At 44.1% G+C, this 12,704-nt stretch overlaps 1 protein-coding gene across 2 annotated transcripts in view; it reads right to left on the bottom strand.

Moving 5' to 3' along the window:
• Nucleotides 1-2,216: 2,216 nt before the first annotated feature.
• Nucleotides 2,217-12,704, bottom strand: part of LOC137622188 (zinc finger imprinted 3-like) — a 223,888-nt gene continuing 213,400 nt past the window's right edge. For both annotated transcript variants that reach the window (XM_068352629.1, XM_068352628.1), the window contains exon 3: nucleotides 2,217-4,578. In XM_068352629.1, the coding sequence (XP_068208730.1) occupies nucleotides 3,317-4,519 (1,203 nt within the window). In that variant the 5' untranslated portion in view covers nucleotides 4,520-4,578 and the 3' untranslated portion in view covers nucleotides 2,217-3,316. The remainder of the gene's footprint in view (nucleotides 4,579-12,704) is intronic.

The raw sequence follows: 12,704 nt of genomic DNA, 5'->3' as shown, positions 1-12,704 counted from the left end.
ATACAAGGACTAGAGCTTTTGGCAATTCCAGAGAAAACATCAGGAATGTCATCGGAGAGAAAGTGAGGAGAAGACAATGGTTGGTGAAAGGTAGGCGGTATCCATCCTGTACGATTGCCCATACCTAATTCGTTGTCAAATGACTTAACCGGCCTACCACAATTCATGGCAGCTTGAGGAGATCACAAATTTTAATGACCCTTCCTTCCCTTCTACCTCTATCTCCCTACTTGGTGCAGCCGGGTTGGGAGTGACGGAAGAAACATGGCACCCACACTTTCTGGAGTCACAGATTGCGATCTTGACTTTGCCATCAGTTTCTTCAGCTGCTGGGTTCAGATAAAGAAGTTCCAGAGCAGTTAATTTGGAGGGGATGTGTTCCTTGAAGGTCACTGCTCTAAGGATCAGTCATGATTCCCCTTCCTCTACTTGTCAACAGTGAACTTGACGTCCTTCTGTGAGAAGAGCATCGTTAGACAGCTGTGTTTTAGAGGGAGATATCTATAGCCATCCTGTCCTGCCTGATGGGAAAACAAGCCTGCGACTATATCTCCACTCTTTAGAACCTAGTTCTCCGACTGATGTGCTAGGTAGATTACTGCCTTTACTCCAAAGAGAACAAAGTCAGTGTACTTCTTCGTCTCCTGAGACAAAACCAAATATGTTACTGCTCTCAACCAGTGGTTGATCAAGCTTGTAGCTTGCAGGCTGGACACAGCTGCAGCTTCCATGGCTGTAGTCTCAGAGACCAAGATTGAGGTACCATCATACTTGAGCTGTCCGCAATGGTGCCTGTCGTCAGCACTACTGTTGCTGGCTCTATTGGGAAAGACAATGGCACTACTTCTTCTGTTGCATATATTTACTGCAAAACTGGAGTAGCTAAAAAACCTGTTGAATTCTTAGGCCCGAAGCCCTGTAAAGTTTACCATGACTAAGGCAAGGCATTCTGTGTAAGAACCGACCATGAAAACTCAAGGGCAGGCCTTGACCCTTCAGGGGAGTTGATCAGTCAATATCCTGCCTCTGATAGGTTCTGTGGAAGCCTCTCCATGGTCGCTTAACTCCCTAATAAAGGACAAGACCTTGAAAAGGTGCATTCTATCTCAGGGTTTTCAGTCTCCGCCGCAGCAAGTCCAAATTGGGGGTAAACGGGACTTCCCTGCATGGAGACTTCTTACCTCTCACAAGGCGGAGTAACTCAACTAGAATTATAGACTTTGTCCTTCCCTTTGGAATATCCTCTAACTGGATCGGATACAGTACCAGGTCGATTCTCTGTAAAGTAAAAAGTTGGATATTGTTGTTCTGAGGTTGAGCTGCTTTTTTCTCTCTTGCCTTTTGAAGTTAAGGCAGGCAACTCCTCTGAAGGGTAGGCAGACCAGGAAAGAGCAGGAACAAGTGAAGAGGTGGGTGAAAATGAGTGCAAGTGCTTCTCCATCACTGAAGTTTAGGATTTCTTTGCTGTAGGTGCACTCTCAGCTGTAGGCAAAAGAAACTCCTAGTTAGCAGTAGTCAAGGACACAATGTGGGGGGAACAACACACAGTTCTCCTCTGCAGGTGGAACAGCTGTCACGGGATAAGAAGTAAAGTTAGATTAACTAAAGAAAACAAATAAAAAATACAAATACAGACAAATAAACGTTGCTTTATGACCTCGATGCTCTGAATGGCTCAATCTGCATTAGCCAAGCATTGTGGCGGTTGGCACCCATGTTTTGCTGATCTGTCATATTGCTGAGTCAAATCTCTTCCCCACAGGGCTGGAGATGGAGAGGATGCAGCGCGACCACACCAACAAAGAACCGTTGGAATTTGGGACAGCCACCACTCCCTTAACCTAAGTGTATGCCTATGGTACCCCAACCGGGTTCATGCCAAACATAAGGAGGAAGCATGGCCCAGATGTCTTAGAGATCGCTAGTACCGTCCCGCCGCTAGAGGCCGATCCTGGTCTTATTGATATCGACTCATTTTCATATTGTAGATTATTCAGTAACTTTCTAAAACCATGCTGTGTCGCTCTCCGTTACAGGACCCTAGAACTTTGTAACTTTAATGTATTAATAAAGAGCACTTTAGAAGATTTTCATTTTGAATTCAACTTGGTAAATTGTGACTTTTAACATTTTCAGTGAAATTCAGTGCTACCGTAACTGATTTAGTTATGTGCTCAATAATCTTGTGAATTACCTTTTGTTTAAAAAGAAAAGAGTAAAATCCGTCATTATCCTCGTTTCTCATATTTTTATGTCTCAAGCCGCTACTACCATAGGGTCACGTGACACAGTGGTAGAGGTAACACCAGTTAAAGAAAACTGCTAGAACATAAAGGAGTTTCTACATCAATCCCCAGAGAGGTTACAGCAAAGCAAGGTTTCGGTCCTTGCGGGAGTTGTTTACAGCAGTCACAATGTTATGAGTGGTTTGCAATAGAGGCAGGGAGGTATTATCTTTGCTAGAGGAGAGAATATAACTGTCAAAGGATATACTACTGTTCCCCTCAAAGAACTCGCTAAGGTGAAGGGGATAACTCCCTTCCTCTTCTTACCTCTGCCAGACCGGCCTCGGAGGAAGAAGAGGAGAGCACAGCAGGTTTTCCATTTGAAAAAGGAATGAAGAGGCTCGAGAGTTTCTGTGGCATCAGCTTGGGACTTGCCAAATTTGCCGACGATGAATCCCCGACTTTCTTTATTCTTCTTCGGGAGCCTTGCCCACTGCACAGGAGGCCACTCTCTACATTTGGGACAGGGAGATGCCTGCAAGCAATCATACCTCCTGCAGAAGCTACAAAGATGATGAGAGTCCACGTCAGTTTTACTCATGTATCAACCACATCCTTGACTGCGCTTGGCAGGGCAAAGCCACGTCTGCCTATGGAGCCAACATCATCTGGAAACAAGTAAACATACAGACAATCAGGAAAGAGAAAGCAAAATGCATAAATTAGGCAAAAGTAGGATGAGAGGAGAGTATGTCAGTACACAGCTGTGGCTGAAGTAAAAATGGAGGCAGTGCTGCCTTTTGAGAGGGTCGTGCCTACCACCCACCAGACAGCCAGCTGTGTTTACCTCATTAAAAAGCTTAACAGTTGTTCCAGCTTCACTAAAGTTATACGTGTATTAACGGTGAAAGGTTTGTATTACCCATAGGAACAAATCCTACTCTTTAACAAAAAAATGCCACATTTATTGAGAAGCCTCTATCTGCATCTCTAGACTCTAAGTACAGTATATTGCATATATACCATAACGTTTTCTTTGTACAGTTTACCTACAAGTAACTCATGAGGCAGTGCTAACTAATCTACAGTGCTTATTCATGATGAGTTTTCTTGTGCTTTTTCAGTGCCGAACTTTTCCAGAACATGGATCCACAGTCAGGGCATTCCCGAGGCTTATGTCCAAAGTGCGACTTTTTATGTGACCACAAAGATGAACGAGCTCGAAATGCTGCCCCACACTTGTCACACTGGTATGGTTTACCCTTGGAGTGCTTACGCTGATGATTAACCATCTGTTTTACATTAAAAGTATCGTCACAATCATCACATTTCACGATAATATTGCCTGAGTGGAGTTTTTCGTGACTGGTGCACTGAACTTTATAAGTGAAGGACTTCTCACAATGCTGACACTGGAATTCTTTTTTATTGCCTGCAGTCTGTTCCTTATCATATGTCTGCAAAGCTAGATTAGAAAATTCACTATGCACATCCTTGTTAAAGGTATGATGACTCTGGGAGTGGTTCTTCAGAGCCGTTTTGTTAGTAAACCTCTCGTGGCATAGCGAACAAGGGTAAGGTCTTCCGACCACATTTACGTGCAATATTCGATGGGCAATCAGGTACTTCTTTTCCGTGAATTTCTTCTTGCAGACTTCGCATTTAAAAAAGATACCTTCCATATGTTCTTGCTGCAAGTGTGCCTCTAAATCTTGGGGCAGGAGCTGTCTTCCACAAATATCACACTCCATGTCCTTTACCCTTTTAACATTAACGCTTTCATCACAATCGTCAATGATTGTTGTCTCCTCGAGATCACAATTACCTTTTTCGTTTATGGACTCTGAAGGGAAAATTTTTATAAAAGGTCCATCTTTATTTGATCTTTTGTACACATCAACATTTCTGTACCGAAAGAGTTCTGATATCAACGGAAGAGGATACAGAAGCGGAAACACTGCATTTTTCTTGGACGACTTACCATATCTATTTTTTTTGCTTTTATGCTTCTTTTTACGAACACTTCTCTCTCCCAATCTGGTATCGTTATTCATGTTAAAATCCGAATCAAAGAGCATGTTACACTCGACACTTACAAATTCCATAGCATTTGGGAGGTCCTTTTCAGCAAGGTCATCTTCAAAAGCAAAGCTGTCGAGATGATTTTTAACTTCCTCAGGATTGAAGTCGTCACCACCTCTTGAAGTCAAAATGCCCTTTAACCAGACATCTGCAGGATTCCTTTGTTCGTGGATTATAGTCAGGTCTGCCATTTTGTGAAGACCTACGTTCATAAACTGTTTCTAGTTAAAGAATCAATGAGGTTGTTGACATGACAGGAGTTTTTCAAGGCCTGTAGAGAGAACCATATGTTAAAATAACTCTCTGCAACAGAACAGTAATTAACACATGTGCAAAAGTCATCAGATTCTTAAGAATATAATCTAAGGATAAGTTATCAACATCTTTTCTATAAATACTTTTACATCAGCTTTTAAATTTATCAGTTTTCTCCACTCAATTTATCATGTTCTTTGTCTGAATTCTTTTTAAGCATATGATCTCCAGAACCTTCTTACAGGTCTTCGTCTTTTTACTTCCATATTTATTACTGTTTCAAACGTTCCACAAAACTTTTCCTCACGTGTCTGAGCCATCTCGATTTTTGAGTTACCAGTCAGTTTTTCTGCTTTGGGAAACCCCATCTATCTACCAAACCCTAATTCATGATACAATCTTCTTAGAATATTTCAGTCCCGAATCATAATGTGCTCAAGTAGCAGGTTTTTTTAATTTTCAACTCTTCCTTGCCTGTGCCCTAGTTTATGCTGAATGAAGTAACAAGTTTTAAACACACACCATAAGTCTTTACTATCATCTCATTAATGCTACAACAACTACTTCTTTAGTGTCCTTGCTCAATTTCTGTCTTACAGCCCAGTGTTAGCAATATGTCATCTGCTTAAAGTAGTTTCCCTCATTACTAAGAAAAAAATAAAACCAAATTTTGTTTAAAACTTTTTTTAAAACACCTGCCACTGCCTTTACTCTAGAATGACTGATTATGAACTCTCATAGCTATGCAGTGATAATGACCATTTGATTATTTTTCTTAGTATTCTATCATATATTCATTTAAAATCTTGTAATACAAATATTCATTAAAAATCTTCGAATAACTAGGAAATCTTTCCTTTTTGATAGGTACTTCTCCTGCATTTGCCTTATTATAGAAATTGCTTTTGTTGATATTTCCCTGGCATGAAGACAGACTGTAAATTTTCTACTTTGACATTTTTTTGCAACTTTTTATCCATCAACAAAATCTAAGGCATGGAACATCCTAGCATCCAACCTCATTGCTCAAACTGATACAATAGAGGAGTGTGTAAAAACTGGGTTATAGGTACCCACCACAATTTACAATATTGAAATGTCATTTATTCTGTTCCTCCAAGTAACTTTTTTTTTTACCCAAGCCACTTGACCTGATTTCACAATAACTTTTTCTTCTTTACACAAAACAGGACTTTCCCCAATGTAAACAGAAAGAGAAATTGTTAGAGATGGGACAGTAGATTATAATACAGCAAGAAATGGTATACTAAATTTCTTAATACACTACTAGCATTGCTGTGCCCCTTGTTTGAAATCAACCTGCAATGACCCCTTTAAGTTTTAACTTTGCCAAAATTCAAATATATTTTGCAATAAACTGTATCCCTGACAGGCCATAGTACTTAATAGGTAACCATTTGTAATCAATGTTGCTTGTCCTTTCATTGTCTATCTGGCCGATGTCCATAATTTCTCAAAGGTTCCAGGATCAAGTTAACTATATGCAATTTAAAAGGCATTTATAAATTTAACAATACCTTGTTAAAAATGATATCTTCATAATAAAATGAATTTTTGAACATACTTACCCGGTAGTTATATATATAGCTATACGTCCCTGACGTTCGGCAGAAATTTCTAAACTCGCTACAATCGTAGATTGGGTAGCCAGGTGTACCACCTATGTGCCCTCTAGTGAGGTACCTGGAACTATTCCATGATTCCTCAGATCTTCCATGCCCATAGGTCTCTAGAGGGGAGGAGGGTGGGAATTAAATTATATATAACTACTGGGTAAGTATGTTAAAAAATGTATTTCATTATGAAAATATCATTTTTAAACATCTGACTTACCCCAAGGGGCTATGACGCAGCTCTAAGGTATGGTGGTGAGTCAGTGCCGTTCAGGAACTCGTATATAAGTGGTACCATAAATCTGGAGGGCATAGACGTCCTCCCTCTGGGGGACCTAGATTTTACTCCCAGGTACTAGAATTCCCATTCAACGGATTCGTTCGATTGAAAGAGATTGCCTTGGTTAGATTAGACAAGGTACCGAAGGTAACGGTATTATTTCCTAAAGGGCAGGCCCGATCTGTCTGGACCAGGATGTTGTCAGCCTGGGGGGTACGATAATTCCAGGCTCTGCCCTTCCAGTTCGACCTACACGTTTGTTGGTCTGATCGGGTCAGTTGTGGGAAGTACGTTCTGTCTGAGACCTCTATCAGACAGGAATCGATAGTCGGTTTCCCACTCGTCATCACAGCCTTCCTCTGGTTCGACGATTTTGTATCTGACTCCCCATCATCAGGTGGTCTACCTCACTGATTCCCCAGGTACACAGCCCAACCCCGTTGGGACGTTTTGCCTGCATACAGCCCTAGATCCGAACCCTCAGGCTCCTTTCATGGACACCAGAGAGGAAGCTACAGGAGTAGAAGACAGTCCCGCCATCAAGGCGGACCTAGGACCTAGGAAAAAGGGGGCTCGGAGAAGGGAAGGACCTAGATTCACTCCCTCAACGCGGGGGTCCCGGTAGAGGGAAGACTTTACCACTTTCGTGACCATTGGACTCAGTCTGTGGGATCATAGCATAATCTCTAACAGTTTGAGATGAAAATGGCCTCAAGGTCCTCCTCCTCCGCCAGTGACCTTCTCCCAGAAATCCACTCCCGTCCTGAAAGAGTACACCACAGGGTTACTCAAGAAAAAGCAATCAAACGACTATCTCTCAGGTACGGACCTTACTTCCCCGTGGGACCGTCACCACCTCTGTCGATCTTACCGACCGCTATTAGCTTGCGCCTATAGCTCGAAACTTCTCTTCTTATCTGGGTTTCCACCTAAGCAGGAAAGCCTTTGTGTTCAAGACATCCCCTTCGGCCTCAACATTGATCCCAGGATATTCACGAAACTGGGAGAGGCAGTGTTAGAACAACTCAGGAACCAAGAGATACAGATCATTGCTTATCTGGCCGGTTGGCTCATTTGGGCCCGGCCGGCCATGGAAGGCAACAGAGCTACGAAGGAATTACTTCGATTGCTCGACAACCTGTGATTTCGGGTCAATCTCCATAAGTCTCGCCTGCGACCATCAGGCCACTTAGAATGGTTAGCCATTCAGTGGGACCTTTCGAAGCACACGTTGTCTCTCCCTTCCAAAAGTAAGAGGAATAGGTTCCAAGATCAAGAATTTCTCAAGCACAAACAAGTGTCCAAAGAGCCTAGAAAGTATCCTCGGCCTTTTCCAATTCACTTCAGTAACAGATCTCCTAATAAAAGCCAAACTCAAGACATCAATCGATTTTGGAGAAAGAGCTACAGTACCTATAAGAAGACAAGGTCTCAAAGATCCTCTCTGTCTAGAAAATGAGACTACGCCCATGGTCCGAACCGAAGAACCTCTCCAAAGCGGTTCCTCTACAATTCCCACCTCCACAAGTGACATTCCATTCAGCCGTGTCTCTAAGTGGATGGGGGGATTTCTCCGAACATCAGATGTTTCAGGTTCTTGGTCACTAGCCATGAAACAGTCCCATATCAATGTTCTCGAAGCCATGGCAGTGTTCTTGACCCTGAAGAGAGACTCCCCTCCGAGGTCGACCCACATCAGAGTAGTGTCAGACAGCACAGACGAGGTACACTACGGAAACAGGGGAGGATCCAAGTCACCCAACCTGAATCAGATCCTGGTCACTTTCTTTGCCTGGGCAACAGAAAAGAACTGGTTCCTGTCAGCACCTCCCCTAGCGGGAGGCCAGGATGTGATAACGGGCTCACTATCCAGGACGAGTCCCCTGGAGTCAGAATTTCATTCCGGTGGATACTCAGGCTCGTTCCAGGCATCCAGGTAGATCTATTCACATATCAGATCAATCACAAACTTCCTTGTTATGTGACCCCAATCCTGGACCCTCGGGCTCATGCCATGGATGCATTACCCCGGGATTGGAACCATTAAGGGAAGATTTCCCTATCTCTCCCAGTGAATCTTCTAAAAACTTTTACACCGACTGCGCTCCTTCCGGGGCGCAGTGGCTTTAGTACCACCTCACTGCCCAAGAACGGTTGGTTTCCTCTCCTCCTCGAGTGGAAACTCCGTCCCATCCGGATCCCGTTCCTCAAACTGACCCGAGTATTCCAAACTCACTGTGTCAGATTACTCAAGGATGGCCAAAACCCTAACTTTGTAGACTACAGGAAGTTGGCAGCTCGTAGAGACGCGAACATTGAACCGGAAAACGATTTCTTCATCGAATCAGACAAAAGGGACTCGATAATTCGCCAATATGATTCGGCCGTTAACCCCCAAAATAGGTGGTCCCCTTGGAAAGTTATTCCTCTTCTCCAAGATACTTCTCTATGTCCGGTCACCACTCTCAGGGCCTTTTTAGCCACGACTGCTACCCGATCGTCTGGCCCCTTGTTTATCAGAGAACAAGGAGGTACCATTCCCATACGTGGTATTAGGCTATAGATCCTATACTTCATTTAACAAGCCAATCCGGGATCATTTCCCCCAGAAGATGGACTTTGATGACCTTATAAAGTTCATGGGTTGGGAATCTCCTATTGTCTTCAAACGCCACTATCTAATGAACTTACAGGTTCTTAAATACCCAACAGTTGCAGCTGGGAGCCTTATCTCTCCCCAGTGATCTTTTGTTCTTCCTTTCATCCATCTCTTTTCTTCTCCCTCCTACCCGCCACTCGCACCACGACGCCGCTTCCTCGGTGGTTCGTTAGCCCTAAGTTTATTACATATTAGGTTATGTTTGTAACTATTATTGATTACCGTTGTTATAGGGTTGGGATATTCTTAGCCATGTCAGTTTTGTAGCATGTTTCCTCTGATACTCGGAGGCTTCCCTGTTATCATGTTGGTTTACCTTAATTATTTATGATTTTCTTTACATGGTGTTGTTTCTCTCCCCTCATTAAATTAGTTGTTATTGTTGGGCTTGGAAGGCATTCTCTGGTACATTTTCACCCGGCGCCACAGGTCGACCCAGAAAAGGGATTTTGACGAAGGAAAAATCTATTTCTGGGGAGAGACCTGTGGCGCCCGGTGAAACCCTTCCCCTTTATTTTACACGATCCCACCCTTTCCTTTCCAAGCCGTCATGACCATTACAGAAGGATGTTGTTCAGATGGCGCTCGCGTCGTGGCGCTGGTGGTTGGCTAGGACCGTTGTATCGGCCCATCCCTTTGGCGAAGGAATTAACTAAATGGAAGACAACCTGTGAATAGTGGTTTTCACGCGCCTTTGCTTTATACACGACACCCAAAAGGTGCTCGCGCGAGGGTAGTAACCTCAGCATTCCATGCTTTTTTCTTTCTCTGGTATAATTGGAAGGTTTTATCAGAAAAGATATATAAGAAGGACTTTTCACCGGGCGCCACAGGTCTCTCCCCAGAAATAGATTTTTCCTTCGTCAAAATCCCTTTTTTAAACATCTGACTTACCCGGTAGTTATATATATAGCTGATTGACACCCTTGATGGAGGGTCAGAGACAGCCAACATTGTTGGAATTTTACTTAAGAGTTAATAAACAAGCTTAAGGGTTCGTACCTGATAAGGAAGCTGACTTCAATGGATTCTTTCATTATGTCCGCTTTCCTTATGAGATCCAGCGATCCACCCAGGGGGCTGAAGACCTCTAGGAGCTGTCAAACTGGTCTAAAAACCTCTATATGACAGGACCTCCTCCAATACCCTTGTTCCGGGCACTCTCAAGGAACAAATGGACCACCTGACTAAAATCAATGATTGTGGAAGACTGTCGCAATCTCCACGAACAACCATAAAAATGCAAAAGTTCCAAGAGAAGAAAAGGGTATTAGGATTATGGGAATGTAGTGGTGGATCCTTCCCCCACTACTGCACTCGCTGCTACGAATGGTCCCAGAGTGAAGCAGTCCTCATAAAGAGTCTGGACATGTTTCAAATAATGTGAAGCGAACACAGATTTACTCTTCCAAAAGGTTGTGTCCATAATGCTCTGCAATGATCTATTCTGCTTGAAGGCCACCGAAGTTGCTACAGCTCTAACTTCATGCGTCTTGACTTTTAAAAGCTTGAGGTCTGCCTCACTGTAATGTGCATGAGCCTCTCTTATTAAGAGCCTGATGAAGAATGAAAGTGCATTCTTCGACCTCTGTAACGAGGGCTTCTAGACCGAGCACCAATGAGCTTCCGACTTGCCTCGCAACTCTTTCGTTCAGTCCAGGTAGAACTTCAGGGCCTTTACTGGGCAAAGGACCCTCTCCAACTCCTCGCCAACCACATCCGAAAGGTTCGGAAACTCAAAAGCCTTGGGCCAAGGTTGAGAAGGGCGTTTGTTCTTGGCGAGAAAGCCTAACTGCAATGAGCCGATAGCTTTGTTATCTCGAAAAACCAACGTTTTAACTAAAAGCATGAATCCTACTGACTCTTTTAGCTGTCGCCAGACTGACCAAAAATAGAGTCTTCGTCGTGAGGTCCTTAAATGAAGCTGAATGCAAGGGCTCAAACTTGTCACTCATAATGAACTTCAGGACTATATCCAGATTCCAAGCTGGTGAATCCTGGTGCTGTTGCTTTGATGTTTCAAACGATTTGAGAAGTTCCTGTAGGTCTTTAACATTAGAAAGGTCCAAGTTTCTGTGCCTGAATACGGTTGCTAACATACTCTTGTATCCCTTGATGGTAGAGGATGAAAAAATTGCATTTCCTTCGAAGATATAACAGGAAGTCAGCAATCTGAGTTATAGAGGTACTGGACAAGGAAACAGAGTTGACTCTGCACCACTCTCTAAAAACCTCCCACTTGGATTGGTAAACCTTGATGGTAGAAGTCCTCCTTGCTCTTGCAATAGCCCTAGCTGCCTCCTTCAAAAAACCTCTAGCTCTTGTGAGTTTTTCGATAATCTGAAGACAGTTAGATGAAGTGCTTGGAGATTTTGATGGTACTTTTCCAAGTGGGGTTGTTTGAGTAGATCTACTCTTAATGAAAGGCTTCTTGGAGTGTCTACCATCCATTCCAGTACCTCTGTGAACCACTCTCTAGAGGGCCAAGTGGGCCACTAGAGTCAATCTGGTCCCTTAGTGTGACACAAAATTTTGCATCACTTTGTAATGAATTTTGAACGGTGGGAATGCGTACACGTCCATGTCACGAGCTGTTTGACGCTCGACGTCGCGTTCTACTTGATGCTCGACGTCGCGCCCCGCTTGACGCTCGACGTCGCGCCCCGCTTGACGCTCGACGTCGCGTCCTGCTGGATGCTCGACGTCGCGTCCTGCTGGACGCTCGACGTCACGTCCTGCTGGACGCTCGACGTCACGTCCTGCTGGACGCTCGACGTCACGTTCTGCTGGACGCTCGACGTCACGTCTGGCTGCTTGAGTCCTTTGGGTTAAAGCGGCTGAAACACGACATTTAACGGGGGAGTTGTAAAGACGTTCGTCGTCAAGAACCTCTCGACTAGTAGTCTTACGACGCTTGGCATCCAAGTGTGAAGCTTCCTGACGCTCAGGGTCCAGGCCTGCTACTCTCTTGTTGTCCGCAGGCTGATAAACTTGCATGAGCGAAGAGAGTTTCTGTTGCATATCTTGCAGCATATTAAAATTAGGGTCAACTTGTTGTGGTACAGGAGACGTCACGTCTACCACACGCTCGCTTTCTACGATGTTTAAAGAACATGAAGAGTGTCGAGGACGATAACCAGTCTGACGGTGGAGGAGGAGTATGAACCGAGGTCATGCCAGGCTCAGACAACTGTCCTGCAACTGGGTGAGTTGGACATTTCCTGACAGTTGCCAACGTCCTTAAAGGACGTTTGGCAGGAGAGCTTTCTTCGGTAGAATGAAAACGCTCAGGACTGCTCCAACGACTACAACCAGGAGCTTGCTGTGTCATGATAGGACACTGAATGACCGTGTCCATCTTCCTCTTCGGAGGTCTGGAAGCTTGACGCTAGCCTCGTCTGGGCGCTGCATCATCCGAAGATGACGAAAACACTTTTACCTCACCTTTCCTATGATGAAGGCGAGCGTCCTGGGAAGCGTCAACAGGTATGCTCAAGGGGACGTCTGGTCGGGAGCTAAAGCCTCTCGTTTCCTTTTATCGTTCGACATTCCTTCTCCCAAGGGTTGGG

The sequence above is a fragment of the Palaemon carinicauda genome, chromosome 29, assembly GCF_036898095.1.
Source record: "Palaemon carinicauda isolate YSFRI2023 chromosome 29, ASM3689809v2, whole genome shotgun sequence".
NCBI classification, from domain to species: Eukaryota; Metazoa; Arthropoda; class Malacostraca; order Decapoda; family Palaemonidae; genus Palaemon; species Palaemon carinicauda.
The sequence above is the reverse complement of the archived record's forward strand: the minus strand, read 5'-3'. Positions and strand labels throughout refer to the sequence as shown.